General features: G+C 46.3%; 1 protein-coding gene across 1 annotated transcript; it reads right to left on the reverse strand.

The window, feature by feature from the left end:
* Positions 1-6793: 6793 nt before the first annotated feature.
* LOC119383440 (uncharacterized) lies at positions 6794-10603 on the reverse strand. Its single transcript, XM_037651572.2, has 2 exons — positions 10079-10603; positions 6794-7843 (listed from the first exon to the last, which is right to left on the reverse strand). The coding sequence occupies exons 1-2, from the start codon at positions 10493-10495 to the stop codon at positions 7505-7507; spliced, it is 756 nt and encodes a 251-aa protein (XP_037507500.1). The 5' UTR covers positions 10496-10603; the 3' UTR covers positions 6794-7504.
* Between the last annotated feature and the right edge of the window lie 8843 nt (positions 10604-19446).

Genomic DNA, 19446 nt, shown 5'->3' on the forward strand with positions numbered 1-19446 from the left:
TTGACATTGTTTCTGTCGTCTCTACCGTTCGCAATACAACACGATGATTAGTATCTACGCCTGCACACTAATGACTTTGCTCGCAGTCTTACAGACTGACAGAAGTTGGATACCAAGCGTCTTGGTTGAAGATTTGTTCTTTATTGTTATTATTTCAGGTTTCTCTCGTGATTCGCGCCGAATCCGAAGCAAGTTAAATGTTTAGAAAGCGGTATTCACAATGGGCTTTGGCAGTAAAGTTCTTTCTGTATTTTATGACATCTTCAACTCTAGAATCTTCCTAGAAGTTCGTCAATAAAGCTGAAAGGTGTTTACTGGGCTTACTGGTATACTGAGCTTTGGCGCATTTCCAACGCTTAAGCGTAACAGAAAAAAAACAAAAACAAAAAACGTGCAGACACGGAAAGTTTTTAGCGTTATTACTGTCCATTTTTCTTTCCGTGTTTGCATTTTTTCCCCCTATATGTTTAAGCGCGGGAGATGCATGAAAGTTCGCCAATGAAGGCTGTTATACAAATCTACGCTGAGGTAAGATTAATCGCGAGCGCATACCTGCGAAGCGAAAGTAGCGAAGTTTCACATAACCTCGATCTGCCCTGAATGCCCTCGCACTCAATAGCTGGCTTGGCTTAACGAACAACGTACCCGATCTGGTCGAGTGCGTATGACATCCGTGATCCGATGGGGCGCAGCCTTTGCTGCACGTCGAAAGCGACACCGCTGAGACGTGCCCGCGTTACATATGTTTAACGAGGTATGCGAATAATCAGCGGGCGGCTAAGCCATTAACTGCGGCGCGTGCGATTCCGGAGGTCACGCGAGTTTGGCTAGCGTGGCTCGTCAACGCTGCCGCACTGCGTGTAACGACGTGGGTGAACGAAAAGAATACTTACCCTTGCTTTCTGGTGCTGGCCGCATGATGCGCGTAGTTGCTGTGGTAAGGCAAGAGCGAACGAAACGGGAAGTAATTAGCGACTTCGCAATTTAAACTGGCGTTCCTGGTTTGTGAAGCTTCTATTCCAGGCTTACGTTAGCGTGAGGCATACCTAAGTTTCTACGTTAGTTCGTAAGGGACGGAAAAAAAAAATGTCTGCGTCTGAAAGCATAATATCGAAGAAGCACCCGGCAAACTGAACGTAACTGGCTGCTCGCAGAATGACAGCATGCCGTCGACAGAGCGCTGTTTCAAATGTCGCGCGGTTGCCGATACTGAGTTAGCGATATAGCGTCACAAATAGTGAAAAGAAAGCGAAGCCGAACCGTGGTACGAGTTATCTGGATTAGAACGTGAAGACTACGGTGCCATCGAGATATCGTGGGGCCTCGCATGGTTACATACCTGTAGACTAAGAATTTCGAGTACAGGTAGGCAATCACGAAATGCGCAGTTGCCCATCGCAGTTACGATTTACTACGTATAAAAATGGCGAGCGCGGAGTTTTCGTTAAATGGACGTCCGTAAGAAGAGCACAACAAAAAAGTGCCAGAAGAACCGGCTTTGTGTACTTCCGTCTGCAAGACGCAGCTTTGTCGCATCCGGTGCCGGGGGGAGGGGGGGGGGTAAAGGGGGGGAGGAGGTGCTTCCCCCCTGCCCCCTTGTGCGCACGCCTATGTGTTTCTATAGGGTACGCGGCGTTTTTCTTATTTGCTCGTACTTTGAGCAAGATGGCGTTTCTGTCGAGCGATGTAGCAGGCTTCGCGGGTTAGCGATCAGCAACTGAGTTTTGAATGAACCATAATAGGGTGTACAATAGCTGACGTTTAATAAATTTTAATGTCGAGCTTCTGGGCAGAACGGAGGGGGGGGGGGGATTGGAATACGTCACGGTGAGGGAATTAATTAATGCTAGCTACCAAGCTGCCCCTGCAACACTTGCTTCGTTCAGAACATTGCAGCTCAACCGCGAGAGGAGCAGCGATTTTCTGTTGCAAACAGTATAGTATAGGTGACGACTGGATTGGCTGCGTAGGAATCCGATGACGTATGCCGAACATTGCAATTATACGGTTGCAGGTCGCACCATCTGATCCTTGTTGCCCTAACGTGTTCGAGAGTGCGCTTGCTAACCCGAACATTTCGTAAACGAATCATTATTTCGGGGGAATCGAGGCGCATGGCGGCGCACGAAGCCATGCATCCCCGGATGTAATATAAGAGTCGACGTGTCAGTTGATTTTGTACTCTTGCTACGCATGCGCCCGACGCTGCGTGTTTTCTGCATGAGTGATACTTCCCGAGCTGCTAGCGTATAACGTGATCAGACAAGCTATAGTGCGCGTTTGTTTATTTACTTATGTCTTTTTTTATGCTGCTGTGATTATGAAATGGTGCAGACGGGCAATACATCCCGTTGTTTTCCAATAACGGGGTGTAACTATATGTCTAACCAGGCGTGAATTTTGAAAGTTCCGTTCGCAATTGTTGTACACCGTTTCACGGATACGCAGCTCTGAACTTCAGAAGCCGCTGTCGCAGTTAAGCAATGCAACTGTGCGCTCGACGTCTGGAAGGATTTATCCTAGCATGTATCCAGCTGAATGTTGCAACGTGATGTTTAAGGAGGAGTGAAAGTTCAAACGACACGTTTCGGATAATGCCGACCCCTTTTTTTTGCACGCTGATTAAGTACGTCACCAAGCGGTACAGTGTTTTAACTCGTGCATCTTGTGTGACTGAGGCGAGACGATATATTAAAGGTTGAAACTATATAGTTGTATATACAAGTAGAAATAATTGCCACGCAGAAAAAGCGCCGACAGAAGAAAGGACACGACAGACGAAGCGCTGATTAACAACTGAAATTTATTGACGGGATACAACAGATTATAAGGGAGCCGTGACAAAATAATAACAATAAAAACATAACGCAATATGGTGGGACGAAGCCGCTCCCAGCTAACGCGGGAGATAGTGGAAGCCAAAGAGATTGCCAGATTGCGTCCACAATGTGTAAGTGTGGTATTTGTTGCTTTGACTAAAAAACAGCTCGTGTTCTTGTCTCGCGCATGACAGTCACAGATGATGTAGGTATTTCTTGTTATATTTTTATTGTTATTTATTTATCACGTCTACTTTATAATCTATTGTATCCCTTCAATAAACTTTCGTTATTAGTCAGCGCTTCGTCTGTCGTGTCCTCTCTTATGACCGCGTTCTTTATGCGCCATAACTATTTCGACATGAACAAACATTCCGCCCGAGGAATCGCACTCCTAACTAGACAAGTTTAATGCTCCTCTTTTGATGACGAAAGACAGCCTTTGCGCGCGGCAGTAAGACAACTGCACGGTCGTTAACAGAACGAAAGAACATTCGGACCATGGATTCGACCGTCTATGGTTTTGATAAGGTAGATCTATGGTCGGAGACAGTCTTAGAGTGTGCAGTAAATGCGGCTAAGATTTTTAGATTCTGAGGTTTTACGATTCGGAAGTTTTCTTCTCTCTCTCACGAAGTGAGATAGAAGAAAACCTCAGTTCATGAGAGAGGAGAAAACAACAGACGATAAGGGCGATGTGATGTGTTATAAATGAATTAAAAAAAAAAAAACATCTTTCTCCCGCATACAGTTGGAAACCGGGCTAGTGTGTTTACGCTAATAATCAAGGCTTACGCACGAAACAAGACCAAGGTAATCGCATCGTGATCTCTGGATTCCTTAATAATAATATCTAGGGTTTTACGTCCAAACACCACGATATGATTATGAGAGACGCCGTAGTGGAAGGCTCCGGAAATATTGACCATCGGGTGTTCTTCAACGTGCACTGACATCGCACAGTACACCGGCTTCAAGCATTTCGCCTCCATCGAAATGCGATCGCGCCTCAGCCGGGATCGAACCCGCGACCTACGGGTCAGCAGTCGAGCACCACGACCACTGCTCCACCGCGGCGGACACCATTCGATTCCTTCTTAATCTGCTTCTTTTACTTATAAACTAAGAATGTATCTTATGAATACATCAACGGATACGCCTAAAGTAAGTATTTCAACGGCTACACATCATGACTTAATTAAGCAAACCGCTGAGCAGCTGTGTTGAGAAGGTTTGTTGAAGTGTATAAGCTCATCAGGCGAAGATAATTTCTAGCTAGCAGGAAGGATTACAAAACAGCATTATCGCGTGTCTGTTAGGTGACGGAAACATGAAACTTTTAATAAGTAATCTTGGCGGCTGTGTGCTCTAGTATCTTCTCGCTAAAGCACGGAACCGCTTGGCTAACGCCCACCCCATAGGTTCGCTTTAATCGTGCGCACAACACCCCTGACGCTTTCAACGAACTTACCCGACTGCACCATTATTTTTTGCACAGCAGCAATACGTGCTAGAGGTGTGCACGGGCTCCGGGTAGCCCGAAAGCCCGAGCCCGACCCGGCCCGTGGGCCGTGCTCGGGCTCGGGCTCGGCCATTGTTGCTGGCATGAGGCCGTCTACTTGTAATTTGTAATCTGTGTAATAGAGATTGTTCGTCGCGTGTCGTTTGATCATATTTTATTTGCTCAACAAAATGCCAAATTACCGGAAAACGATGTTTTGTTTTCGCAGCGAACCTTCAAAAAACCGGGCCGGGCCGGGCCGGGCCCGGGATTGTGTTTTCGTACGTCGGGCCGGGCCGGGCGGGCTTGCAGCCCTTTGCCGTCGGGCTTGGGCGGGCCTTCGACAAAGTCAGCGGGCTCGGGCCGGGCTCGGGCTCGGAAATACGGCCCGTGCACAGCTCTAAATTACGTGCCTCTTACAAGCCGTCGAGCATGCAGTTTGTTGCCGCTTAAGGCGTAGCAGATAGCGCAATATTTACTTTGAGCGCATTGGCCACTTTTTTGTATTAAGTGACAAAGAATGCGCGGACGTTATCAAGGGTATGGGCTCGTATTTTCTTGTGCCCCTTCTTTGTGTGGCTTCGTTTGCTGCTGTTGTGTGCGCTTTGCTTTCTGCACTTGCACTGCGCAAGCAGCTGATGTTAGTGCAGGCCGGATAATAACGTGCAGGCTGATGCCACATATCAGCTTCCTGTTCAACAACGTAGAGAGTGTCGCCATACAGAGAACAAAAATGTATTTCATTATCTACTGCGCGGAGAGTAACTACAAGGTGGTCCGTCGTTTGATATCGAGGTGGGCTTAGTTGAAACAAGAATCATGCTGAGTAACTCATTCACGAAGCCTTTGGAGTAACACAAGCTGGGTCAATAGTTTACAGGGTGCAAATTTTGCTAACTTAAGTCGAATAACAACGCAGTTTCAGCTTGCAGCCATTGAAACACTAAATCAGTATTTTGTTCGCGCACGCTATACAGTACAAGTAGCACATTTGAAATCCTAGCTGGGTTCTCAGGCTCAATAACTGCGCTAATTTTTTCAACATTCTGCGCTCCGCGAACTTTCGACCCAGCCTGTGTAGTATACAAGTGATACTGCTCAACTGCAAAACTATCCGACGCCCGATCGGATGCAAACTGTCTCTGCCACCCTTTAATTACAGCTTTCAAGAGTGCACACTGCTGTTCACTATGGGCATTAGTGGACAAATGACTGGACAGAGAACACAGATTTAGATGTAGTTTTACTATTTTATTATAATTGATATTACTCGATGCGAAAACACATATAGGTATACTATGGAGAGATGGACAAATTAAGGGTGAGCAGGCTGGCCACATGGTCAGAAAAATGCAGAAAAATGACAGACAGACAGACAGACAGACAGACAGACAGACAGACAGACAGACAGACAGACAGACAGACAGACAGACAGACAGACAGACAGACAGACAGACAGACAGACAGACAGACAGACAGACAGATAGATAGATAGATAGATAGATAGATAGATAGATAGATAGATAGATAGATAGATAGATAGATAGATAGATAGATAGATAGATAGATAGATAGATAGATAGATAGATAGATAGATAGATACTGGTGATAATGATGATGGCTTTAGCTGTAGCTGGGGAAAAAAACTGCACATGACAGTCTGCAATCAGAAACTCAAGAGAAAAGAAGAACGTGAACACACTTGTACTAAACACTAATTACAAGGTCATTTTGAGAGTCTCACGGAAGTAATTGAAGTTTCACCACACGTACCAACACTCTGCCACTCTCCCTATACACGAGAAAGACATTTCTTCCGTCTCTGTCGGCGAGCACTGCTTTGATCTTCTCAGTGTCACCTACTGAGCTTATGGGTACATCTGTTGCCGACTATCACTTTGTCATTAGAGGTATACCCTTACAAAGGACGGTCTGTATACTTTGCGCAATGAAATCGTTTGATGTTGGACGCATGCTCCCCTCGTCCTTCGCCCTTGTCTTTCCGTGTGGTGCGGTGCGCTTTTATGTAGCCGTTCCTGCATGTAACACCGCACAGTGATTTGTACCGAATGCATTTATTAGAGTATTTAACTCCATTTCGGATACTGCGTTGTACGATATCATCTCGTAGGCGTTTATAAATTCGGCATTTGCACGTGTACGTATTGATCTGGCTCGCGTTTTTTTACCTGTTTGTAACCTGCGTTGTGCGTCCCGCTGCAGCTGTTTCATGCGAGCTGACTCGAAAACGACAGCAGTTGCCTTTCTTAACTTGAGATGAGAGAGTTAAATCAATTAATCCCATAGTTACCCATAGACAACTTGATTATTTGTATGCCTTTTTGCCAATTAGGCAGTTCCTTGTCATTTTATCTGTTTGCCGCCAGTACTGTTGTTCATATTGGTCAAAATTTTTTTGCGCTGAGCAGTGTAATAATAGAATACCAACTAGCCCAATCCCACACTTTACTTTAGTTCATATTGTAATAGCTCGTGCTCAGTACGAATATGTCGGCCTTGTTGTATCCGATTGGCCATAGGCCGTTGAACGAAGAAGTGCAATTGGGCTCTCAATCGAAACTCGTGTAACCGTGAATCGTGCGGTCAGGGCTTTCTTCTTATTCTTTAGCAATGCAGACCATAAACGTAGTGTTGTAAATGGGCCCTGCAACTACGGATACGTACACGCTCTAGCGCCTGTCCTCATTATCGCTCCTTATAACCTGCCTGTGATCCTGCAGCCGCGAGGAAGCTGTCGATCACGTTCTTTGCCGCTGATCCTCGCTACACCACGCACAGGCATTCAGTCTCTTGCGACCGTGTTCGCCCTTATTGAAGACAGGTTGCATTCGGAGCACGCAACCCTGGAAGGTCGACCTAAACTGTCGTCGCATCAGAAGTACCTCAAGACACTACTGAAGTTTTTACGCAGCTGTGGCTTGATTAGATAAACTTTATTTCTCCCGTCCCTTGCCTCTTGTATATTATGTTTCGCGCGCCTGCTTTTGGAGATTGCTGTTCCTTCCGTCTTTCTTTCACCCTTTCCTTTCCTGTAGGGCAGCGAACCAGAAATGTGTCTTCTCGTAAACTTTCGTGTAATTTCCTCATTCGCGCTCTTCTTCCTCGGCAGGGCCTTTTCCCACATTACATCAGTTTAAACAACCACAGCAACCAACAACGAGTTCTACATAGAATGCGCTGTCATGTTCTTGGTCGTCCCGACGGGCCTGACGTCGAGTACGTATTTGCTGACGGCGTCCCGAAAGGCGGGCCAAGCGTCGGCCAGCCGTCGCTCTAGCACGTCCTCCTTGCGGCCGCCGACGCTGGTGGTGACCGTCTGGGGCACCGAGGAGCCCCCCGTCAGCAACGAGAAGAGGTGCATCTTGGCGATGAACAGCAGGCCCAACATGGGCAGCGCCAGCGCCAGCCCCACGAAGAGCGCCACGAGCGGCGCCGCTGTCGACATGTCCCTGTTGGTCATGGCGCAGTCTGAGCTCGACGGCCACCTGGACGTCGTGTCAACCTGCACGCATTCGCCAGAGGACTAGCAGTAACAGAATTTGCTTAGTGTTAAGGCGAAAGCCTTACATGCTTCACCAAATGCGAAAATTGAACGCCGGCGTCAACAGGAGCGATGCAGAAAATCATCATCACGTGATGACGGTACCTAATGTTGTCATCATGACGTCACAGATCGCCAAAATTTGTGGCGTCATTATGGCGCCACCATGACGCCACTATGACGTCCCATAATGACGTCATCACACGACATCGCCGCTTGGTCGAAGGTGTGCCGATCACGGAGGCAGTGTAAAATGAGCTGGAATGCAGAAAGCTTGCAGTACCTTCGATCCTGGAGGCAGTGCAAAACCTCGCTAGGTGCAGGAAACTTTCGGAGTGGGGCGGGGGAGGATCAAGACATCGATTTAGAAGAAAAAGACAAAGGTGGCTTGCCCCTTCGAGTCGTCTTAGGCGAATGAATAAGGGACCCTGTGAGTTTTTGCTAGCACATGCGATGGGAACAACCCGTGACATCGAACCCGTGACATTGAGATAGATAGATAGATAGATAGATAGATAGATAGATAGATAGATAGATAGATAGATAGATAGATAGATAGATAGATAGATAGATAGTAGGTATTATCTACGGTTGCGGTGCCTGCAGCACTTCACACTGCACTCGTTTCGCGAGCCAGAAACCACCTCAAATATGGCCAATACCGACTGGATGGCATCACTGCTGGATTGCATCACTGCTGCGACTGGATGGCATCACTGCTATCAGCCCTGCGGCGTGGATCACGCGAATAACAGGCATTATAGATTAGAGTATTTATTCATAGCTTGGCTATGAACGGAAAGGTGCACGCGACACTTCAGTGGCTTCCAATAAGTGCGGCGGCATAAGAAACGACGACACTTACTGATAACACTGCTTGGTAAACTCTTCAAGGCAGGAAGGGCGATTCAATAGCGTTATCAGTCATGTGTCACTAGAATACTTCGAGTGGTCGCACCAGGTATCACGCTCTCTATGAGAAACCCCATCTTTTCAAAATAGCCGGATGCATCGCTAGGACTCTGTGCGCTACGCCTTCGCGTTCCAACTGGACTCCGCCACGACGCGAGGCCCAACTATTATGTTAACTGTCACAAGAAGTAGCCTTGACGGAGTCTCTTGCTATTCGTGCCTAAATGACTGACAACGCCCCAAGTGATGAAGGTGGTGGGGTGGAGACCCTCTAACACGCTTTGTGTGTCAACACGCTATATACTGTGTCTTCGCTACAGTATACCGAAACTATAGCTCGGAATAGCGATCGAGCACAATCGCGCTTGCTCCCTTTCACCAAAGACCACTGTCAGAGCAAATAACTGTGGAAAACCGACTTCATAAGCACTAACAGATGAGGGCTACGAAAACACTGCAGCAGTTTTGAAGTACAAGAGACCTCTACAAGCGGGCGCAGCCCGAGTTGGCGCTCGTTGTGCTACACATGACCCTGTGCTTATATAATCTGAAATAATATAGCGACAGGCATTTATTATATCGTGTCTCCACTCTCCCTCTTTCGCTACCCTTATTACTTTAACCTCTCCCTACTACATCGCCTCGTTTAGGGTAGCTGACCGGATTTAAGTTTCTACTGAGCCTTTTAACCACTTCCCTTTTTCCGTCTCTCTCTCTTGATAGGATGAGCAGAAACTACCAACTGAGTTTAATATCTGACAATGTTCCTCGACACCATTCGTAGCGCGCATGCACCGGCAGAAGGTGGAAGCAACAACTAACAAGCAGCACAAAGCGGGAAGTGTATCTCACAGTTGAATGGAGATATCGAGTTGTCGTTCACGTAGTCACTTTCAGTTTTCATAATGTGATATTTTCTTGTGTTTTCACGTGTCTATTTTCCACTAGTTCTAGCGCGTCGTTATAATAATTTTTGTCTAGTACCCAAGTTGTTAACACATGTATGTCACGCTTGCAGTGCAGCACAGCTATTTCGCTCAGACTGTCGTACTAACATGCGTATGTTGTATGAACAAGCCGAAGTGCACTGACCAGCCCACTTTGTCCTTGCGACCTCTCTACCGTCTATCTAGTCTACAAATATATTCGTCTCTGTCTTGTATTTTCACCGCCTCTATTTCGGATAAGCTGTAGAATGTACGGACTGTCTAACTTTTAAGTGATCTCCGTTGAGGGGTCTCTGTTTTCGTCGCCCCTAACACGAATGCTGAAGCCTCGACTGACCTGCATCGGCGTGTGCACGATGGCGTGGAGAGGCATTTGCTGCTCGTAGGATTCGCCACCCCCCGCCGTTGAGAACGCGTGCAGCCCCACGTTTCCCGCGTGATGAACGCCTCCACCAACAGAGCCCCTGTCGTTCGCTTGGTGGTGGTGATGGTGGATGACAGGCGGCGGTGGTTGCGGCGGTGCCACGGGACCGAAGCCTCCACCGTTGCCGCCGCTGTGGCCTCCTCCGTTGTCGGGCAGCAAGTCTATCTGCCAGATTTCGGTCTTCTTGGTTCCCGATGCACCGGAAGCCGATGGGGACGGCCGAACACCACCCGCTGCGCAGGAAACCGTCGTCACCAGGAACAAACCGACCGTGATTAGCGGAAAAAAGACAGCCCGGAAAGAGAGCCTGCAGTCTTCCAGTCGAGCCATCGTTCTCCAATCTCTTATGACCTGCAACTAGTAAAGAAAAATGATAAACGTAGAAAGATAGAAAGCAAGAAAGAAAGAGACAAAAGCGTTATACAAGTATGTCGCACTTGGCGCGTCACGACGATGGACAGAAGATGGTACAGGTGAGCTCAACGATGTCCTTCGTTCAAGTCTGAGGTTCAACTTTATTGCTGTGGCTAATAAAATTTGATAATTGCTGTATTACTCAGTAGAAGCTCTCAGAAACTGCGAAACGCCAGAATCGCCAATCAGAAAATGAGGTTAGTGCGATTTCTTGACATCAATTGTTGATGCAGATTCGAGGCATTGAAAATCAACGACGCCATTGAAAAGGTGTATACAGAGCTTCTACGGAGTTCTGAGACCAGGGTCCTGGTGAAGACAGTAACCTTCTTCTTTTGTCTTACGACATTTGAAAAGAGAAGTAAAAATGCTGGGTAACGATACTAATTTAAGGGGATTACTTCTTAACAATGCGATCACTGCATAACATAAAACGCATATCCGTCGTAAGAGAGGTACGTCCTAGCTAGATATGACAACATTGTGCGCTTCAATGCGCATGAACTTTGCCGCCTGGATAATATCGCTTCTCTTTTTCTCAGAGAGTTGCAAAAGATATAAAGTGCAAACTGCGAAAGCGTCGTCAGCGCATCCATTCGTTATCTCAATCCGTCATCATGTTTTTTTTTCCTTTCATAAAAGGATATACTGCGTTGTACACAATGCACAGAACGGTCACAATCCTTTCACGCTTTTGGGAGCTAAGCTTGCATTGCATGTCTGATATTCCCGTTGCCCTTGCTTGTCGCAACCAAATACCTCCCGCGAGAGTGTCTTGCGAAAACGGAGTGGAAAATCGTTATTTGTAAGCTCCCAGCAAGCATTATATTACAGCTTATAAGAGCTTTATGGTGTTCCTTATAGTAAGCACTCGGGGATTATGCAAACAACGGATTATGGAGCTTTGAAACAGTCTATAGATGCGCTAAGTTAAGGATGTTCACCGAATGATAGCGGTCGCTTAATTAAGCGTCCTCGATCAAAACTAAGTTAACGAGAGTACAGATTATCGCCATGTAACTGGTTAATTGCGAAAAGAACAGCCATCGGTGTAATCCCAGCGACTCAGTCAGGACATTACCATGGACACTTGTTCCAGTTTTGGCGTTACTTATAGTAACAATATGTTGATAAATTGACTTTAAACGTTTTGAATATTTTTCAGAATACAGCCCCTTCCATACCAAATGCAAGATAGAGAGAGAGAAAGAGAGATAGGGAGAAGGTTGGCAGGTTAACCAGGTTGCATTCGGTTAGCTACCCTACACTGTGAAATACGAGGCAGAAAGAAATGACACAAGGAATAGTAATAAGGAAAGTGCACACGCCCATAAGGCTGTGCATTGAAACGCTGTGCTCATAACGCTGTTTCACTGTGCATTGAAAGGCGGCCGCCCGTTCATCTATCTTTAAGGTGCATTGGGTGGCTCTGATGGCCCGTCACTGAGTCCATGGCTCCAGTATCTTTTCATCAGTAGCCCAGTCGGCTTAAAGAGGTAGGCAAGGTCTGTCTCATCATCAGACGAAGGGAAGAAGATCAGCTTATGAGATACGGCCTCGTATCAATCCGATAATTCGCACGACGCATTGTACACCATGTCAATGCGATAGCAGCTAGCGCTTGCTTTAACGACGCCCAGCCTTACTCGACAAGGCATAATGCTGTCGTAGCTGTAAACGAGCTGTGACAGCAGATACTGCTGGCTGGTCGCAGGGCGGCAGAAAGCGAGAGAGAAGTACCTACATGCTGCCGAGGTAAGTCGGGGACAGAAAGCCCCTGAAAAGGACGGGAAAGGAAGGAAAAAGAGAACAAAGGCAACGGACGTGATGGTTGTAAGATAGACGTGTTAGAGTTTATGAATTAACCCTTTCCCTGCCGTTGACGAGTATATACTGGTCATGAGATTTTGTACCAAAATGACCGATGACGACTGTACTCGTCATCAACAAAAATTGCTCCCACATGGAACCAATGACAACTACACTCGTCATAGTTGTGTTTAACAATGTGCTTGATTGGGCTGGTTGGTGCTGCATGGTAGACGAAGAATAAAAAACAGCTCTAAACACGGGACGAGAAGAGGACACATCTCCTTGACGCTAGATGGCCACACTTGCCCATGTTGTGCCGTATTCGATCTACCTTTTTTACGGAATTGGTTAAATAAAGGAACCCCATTCAGTTGAAATAACGGTACCGTTTTATTAAAAAAAAAAAGCTCTAGAAATTCAGCGCAAAAAGGTTCCGGTAAATTTGGCACAATTTTCTTCTTTTTTTCATGGTAAGGAAAGGGTTAAGGTAATGTTCAAGCAGCTTCAAAGGAAATTTCAAAGCTTCACGTTTCTGCGAAGGAGGAGACATAGGATCTAGCGTTTTTCTGGGATATAGCGGTGCTTGAGAATCTGAAGTCGTTCGACTGTAAGGACAGGTTCCCTTATCTATTTAATATGTTTCACTGTTTCTAACGCACCACAGTGCGTTAGCAGCTTACGATAAATTGTAGCTATACATTATTAGACACAGCCCTGCTTTTTTAATAACCGTCACATTTTCTATACATTTGTCAAACAACGAAATTAAACGAGAGGCAGCCTTTAGTGCTTTCAGTAATATTCTATATTTTCAAAGCGGCACTGCCTAATTTAGTGTTTCTTAGAACGAGGGTTCGATTTTCGCCCTCGCTGAGGTCGCATCTCTGTGGAGGTGAAATGCAGGAGCATCCGTGTACTTCGATTTAGGCGCACTGTAAATGAACCTAGCTGGTCAAAAGCCTTCCGGAACCCCCAGCTATCATCGGGTACAACTTTTAGACGTCTGCGTCATTTACTCATCAAAAGAGGACGCACACAAGCCTGCACCAATGGGCGTGCGCTCCAGGCTGACGTCATGAGCCGGGCGGCCGGTGGCCCCTTCTTTTGGAGAACATAGCCGAGTGCATGAGCGGGACTATTTCTTTAGTCGCGGAGGCGGTCGGCTGCCGCACTTCGGTCATCTGGGCGGGGCCTCTCCAAATTCTTGAGTTGTACCTGTATAAGCTAAAAAGCGTGCCTCACTATCATTTCGCGTTTTCACACTTGTCCACTGTGAGCAGTTGCACCTGTACTCCCGCCAACGTGGCCTCAGCCTGATTAATTCTTCGTGTTAAGTACACAACCGTGGAATGCAACCCGGTTTTTGCTGTGTGTGTGGCAGTTTGACGATCCCTAATCAGCAGGCTATTTGCATCATCGTGAGACGTCCCTACCACGTGTAATATATGATTCTTTCTGTCCCGTTCGATTTTTCACTGGGTACGCCTCTCGTATAGCCAGCGCAGTGCCCTTCGATTTTTACCCTGTAAACATGCCTGACATATAAAAGAAAACCAACCAGGTCCCTTGAGATCACCAATCACTGTGTTTCTGGGACGTTATACGAGAGTAAAGATAATTTCACTTGTTTTTGCTTTAGGTCCTCCTAGCGAGCCTTTTCTGAACTCGTTCTATAAGGCTTCCCTTTACGCTGGATAAAGCATGCGCGCGTCTGACGTGGGCGAGCCGACTTTTCGACAATCGAACGAGACAAAAAGAAAAGCAAGAAAGAACTACGCGCGTGGGGACCCGGTTTTGTAAGCGCCGAATATAGTGACGCGGTAATGTGACCCACGTGGCCCCGATCGGGGCACGGGTTTCTTGTGGCCTCAATGTAATATCGGGTTACCGCGAACAATGGGCGCCGGCGAAGGAAGGTGCAGTGAACAATATGCGTCACTGTCGAAGCAAGGACAGTTCAAGGTTGAGAGCAGCGCTGTTATATACGCATTACGCTCACTCTTCGGTGTCTGTATGTACGCGGAGCGCGATCCTCACGTTCTTACTATTACCAAATGACCCGATGCAACTGCGTTGCGCATTGGCATGTGGCGTTCTGTTACGAGACACAAAGGCCGTCCGTGTATCCCGGTCACCGAGGCTTAATTTGTGAGAAGATAATGACGATGGCGATTCTCGAAAAGAAAAACAAGAATTGTTATGAATTTATTCCGCCTCTACTGACGTACATTGTGTTATGAGTTACACTTTAACCAAGAAACTTAAAAATACGTGGAATTAAAGTTACCCTAGAACATTAGTAACTTAATCAGTATAGCACAAAATTGTACAAAGAAAGTGTAATTAAACTGTGAAAATGTGTGTATAAGTGTACAAACCTCACAGGGTCCCTTATGCAGTCCCCTAAGACGACTCAAAGGCGAAAACCATCTTCTTCGCTTTCTTTTCAGTCAATGTATTCATATTCCCACGCCCCCCTGTGAAACCTTCCTGCACCTAACGTGGTTTTGCACTGCCTCCAGGATCGGTGGCATTGCAAGCGTTCTGCACCTCACCTGACTTCGCTCTGCCTCCGTGATCGGCCCTGCCTCCGTGAACGTCATCATGTTACGTCACGTTATGTGACGACGTCATATGGCGACGTCATCACGTGATGTTTTTTTTGCATCACTCGTATTGATGCTGCCGACGCCGCCTCAGTTCAAAGACGAAATATTAGGGAGAGGGGCGGGGCATGCCCCCTCTCTCTGCGTTCTGGTCGCAATAGCCTCAGTGAGAAGGGGTCCGGCAGAGCGGGGGGTGGGGGGGGAGGGTGTTTCGGGGCCCTAATGGAACACCTTTCGCACACCTACGTGTCGTATGTGACCTGTGGTATGCCCTGTAAACAGGACGTGGACGTCGGTCAACTGAATTGCTCGCGCTCATTATTGAGGCCTCCTTCCATTCATTACGGAAAAGTGTGAACGAAAAGTATTGCGGCGAGTGGCATCACGAGGGCTGTTAGGCGCGCTACGTTGGAAGAGATAGCGTGTTGATTGGAGGATAAGCACACAGAGGTGATAGTGAGGACGAGAAGGTCACGTAGTACGCAGTGCCGATAACCGATAATATTCAGAAGCGATTAGATTAATGGCAAAAGAGACAAAGCTCAAGGCGATGCTCCACTGGATGGAGAGAAGCGGACGTTTCTAGGCATCGGGAAAGTTAACGTGACGAAACACAGAACACAGGGATTAACTTATGAGACGAATTTTGCTATACGCTGAATATCGAAGCGGGCTGATAGTGATCACGAATAAATATATATCTTAACACGCATCTCAAAAGTTACGGGCGGGATTTATTGATAAGAGAGAGCAGCCGGTGATGTAATTCAACATTTTGGGAAGAAATATAGTACTACTGCTGGCTGTTGAATATCATCTCCAACCATTCGTTAAAAAAATTCTGAGAAGAAAGAGAGCCATATAGATAGATAGATAGATAGATAGATAGATAGATAGATAGATAGATAGATAGATAGATAGATAGATAGATAGATAGATAGATAGATAGATAGATAGATAGATAGATAGATAGATAGATAGATAGATAGATAGATAGATAGATAGATGAGTGGTTTCGTAGACGTGGAAGAATGTCTCACCTCTATGAGTTCCCCAAGGCGGTCGTCTATTCTTTCAGCGGTGTGAAATATCACAGCGCAACGTGCTGTCTATGGCGTCTGCAGTGCAAAGTCATTGGATACGCCAGAGCGGCAGAGTGTCTGGGCACGTTGACCCGAGTGTTGCAGCTGCGAATAAAGAGTAAACAACAATAGTACCGTCGTCATCAGAACCAACAGAGCTGTAAAACAAAGGACGTTGAAATAGTGCTAATGCTATCCCGACTTGCCGTCCGGACGACAGAGCGCCATACCATACATTAAGGCTCTAACGCGCGCGGACAGCACCGCAATCACCGCACTACGTTGTAAAGAAAAGCAATTACGAGACACCCACGCGTGAGGAGCACTCCGTTTTACTCAAGAGTTGCAACTACCATATTTACTCGATCATGACGCGCACCTTCCTTTTTTTCTTTTTTTTGGAAACATTTACTGAAGTATGCGCATTACAACAACATTATGCACATCAGAAGAAAGCACGCAGCCAAGCCTGGTTAGATAGGGTGCCCGAATCGTACTCATACCCTGTATGAAGGGGTGGGAAATAGTTGAAGGTGGATGGTGTATCGTTTCGACAAGTGTACTTGTCTTCCTTAAGGCAGCCACGTCTGTGTTGTTTGGATTTCTGCATCCAATATGTGCTCTGTTTCAAATTCCAAACGTCGCCTTCATAGGCGTGTGCAGGGTTCCCCATTAGGGGGGGGGGGCAAAGGTTCGTCGCAGCGCCCCCCCCCACCCTACTAAGTCAATGTATGGGGCAGATTTCGCCCCCCCCCCCCCTCTTACGTGGCTAGAAGGGTCAATGTACGGGGCAGATTTTGCGCCCCCCCCTCTTAGGTTATTAGGGGGGCCGCCCCCCACCTTCCCTCCCTGTGCGCACGCCTATGGCCGCCTTATTACATACTGCGGCTGTTATGGCCTCGTGAGCTCCGCGGGCCGTTGCTGTAAACTCCAATGCATTTGAAATTTCGTTCTAGCTCTACACAAAATCAAGTCGTTGTGAAGTACGTAAATCGATGCGAACGTTACAAGACGCGTGGCGGTTATACTCGAGTAAGCACGGTACCTTCATGCCCTTTTCTTTAGCTATGTGCACTGTCGCACGAACTTTTGCCTGCGTGGCGGGTTTCGAGAAGGTCGTGTTACCTATTAAGTTGACACGAGAGAAGCGCGAAACCGAATCGTTCGTTGTTTCGCCAGCTTGGCGTGAGTTTCGCGAAAGACGTTGCGTCGCTGAGGCTGCCTTGACTTGACGCTAATAACACGAATGAGTTCCAAGCAGTCCCTCAACTTTGTTTCTTCACTTGCGCAATCTGTACACAATATGGCGTGGTACAATGAACGAATGCGCGTGAATAATATACCTGTATTAAATGCAGCTTTAACATCGCAGAGCGCGATGTTATAGCAACACCATCTCGAAATTCGATTGTTTGACTGCATCGTGAGAGTACCGTTGGCTTGCTTAGTTCCAGATACGAATTTCCAGACACCAACACCGCCGCCACAGGAATTTACGCGACACGGGCTTATTAACGCTGCCGCGTTAATACCCCGCAGTTCGAAGATGCTTCAGAAATTATCAATCTGCGGAACCTTTCGCAGCTTTGCTATGAAAGCGCCACACCGGATTCTCGGATGCAGCACTTATCGAGTCTTCGATAAATACGTTGTATTTTAGACTATGAAAGAGAGAGAGAGAGAGAGCTCTTTATTGAAAGGCAGAGAATTTAGCCTGCGTGTGTAAATTCGCTGGCTTGCTACTCTGCGTGGGGAAGGGGATTGGGGACTGAAAGACACAAAGAGAGAGAGAGATAGAAAAAAGATGTAAAAAGTTAAAATAGAATAAAAAGGAGGTAAAAACAGAAACTGAGTTGTTTGTCTCTTGGGCGGGGAGGTGTGCTGACGGTGACTTATTAAGTGCTTTCAAGGTGCCATTAAAGTTTGTCGAGTTGGCCGATGCTCTCTAAATATCTGAATAGTAGTTTCATCGCTTGCCTCTGTTGCGTGGCGCAGGGTAAAGGTCCCAAGACACAGTCATTTGATAAAGTTCTTTTGGTCAGCATATGCATGTAATGTGCTTATGGAAACAGTTTACGGTACCGCTTCGGTCAAACCGAAAGTCCGTACTGTAATAACTGTGGCTCCATAGAAACTGTCGAGCATATTTTGTTTAAGTGCCGAGCGTATGCCGAAGAGCGTGCGCCCTATGAACATTTTAGACTACGAATCATTTCGTGAAGCAGCTTCGGTACTTACGTAAATGACTACATTCGGAGAATATCGGCGATGTGAAAAGATGTCTGAATAAGTGACTTTTGATATGTTCATCTTTGCAGCATCTGCCTCACCCGAAATTGGCTAGATAGAACTGCAGTGCTTGTGCGCGCGCACGTAATATATATATATATATATATATATATATATATATATATATATATATATATATATATATATATATATATATATATATATATATATATATATATATATATATATATAAGTATGAGAGGTGGCACTTCAAGAAAACTTCATTTATTACGTCGACGTTTCGGTCAGAGCCTGACCTTTCTGGTTAGGCTCTGACCGAAACGTCGACGTAATAAATGAAGTTTTCTTGAAGTGCCACCTCTCATACTTATACTTATACGGCAACCACTCCTTCAACTATATATATATATATATATATACTAAGACAATAGATTATTGCGGTTTTCTACAATGTATCCGATCGTGTCGTATAACAGTCCGTTGCTCGCGATATGAGTTCTTGATGCGCTTTGCTGTGGCACATGTGCGATTAAACACCCGCATGCAGCCGTCTTCTACGATGATGAATATTTCGGCATTTAACATTTTTGAGCTGGTACAGTTCACACTAATATTTACACTCTTCGCGTGTATTTTGTAGCTACAGCTTACATGCCCGGAATGTTCAGGTCACGAACGTTGTGCGCGTCATCAACGCCTCATTGCGCTGCTCTCGACAAGAAAGTGACAAGCGCAGAGGTTTTTTGGAAAAGGAAACGTTAGCGAGAGCGATGACATTTGTAGTTTCGGAATAAGTTATACACACGGGGTGCACACTTTTGAATGAGAGTGTACTCGTTGAACAATATTCCTGCGATATTATGTAGCAAAAGATGCTGTCGAAGTAAGTAGTGAATGAAAGAAAAAATATTGCGCCGGCTTGAAAGCAAGGACGAAATGGGGAGGAACTCCCAGAGTTAGCCTGTAGAAATACAGTAATAAATGCCGGCATTTCACGTTTCAAAACCACGATATGATTATGAAGGGCGCCGTAATGGAAGGCTGCGGAAATTTAGACCACCCGGGGTTTTTTTAAGTGCACCTAAATTTAAGTAAACGGGTCTTTAGCATTTCGCCT

Source organism: Rhipicephalus sanguineus, chromosome 2, assembly GCF_013339695.2.
Source record: "Rhipicephalus sanguineus isolate Rsan-2018 chromosome 2, BIME_Rsan_1.4, whole genome shotgun sequence".
Classification (NCBI taxonomy): Eukaryota; Metazoa; Arthropoda; class Arachnida; order Ixodida; family Ixodidae; genus Rhipicephalus; species Rhipicephalus sanguineus.

Excerpts from the sequence above, each read along its gene's own strand:
- LOC119383440 (XM_037651572.2), bottom strand. The coding sequence starts at position 10,495 with ATGGCTCGACTGGAAGACTGCAGGCTCTCTTTCCGGGCTGTCTTTTTT. Across the intron at positions 7,844-10,078 it reads TCGTGCACACGCCGATGCAG|GTTGACACGACGTCCAGGTG; the intron begins GTCAGTCGAGGC and ends GAATGCGTGCAG.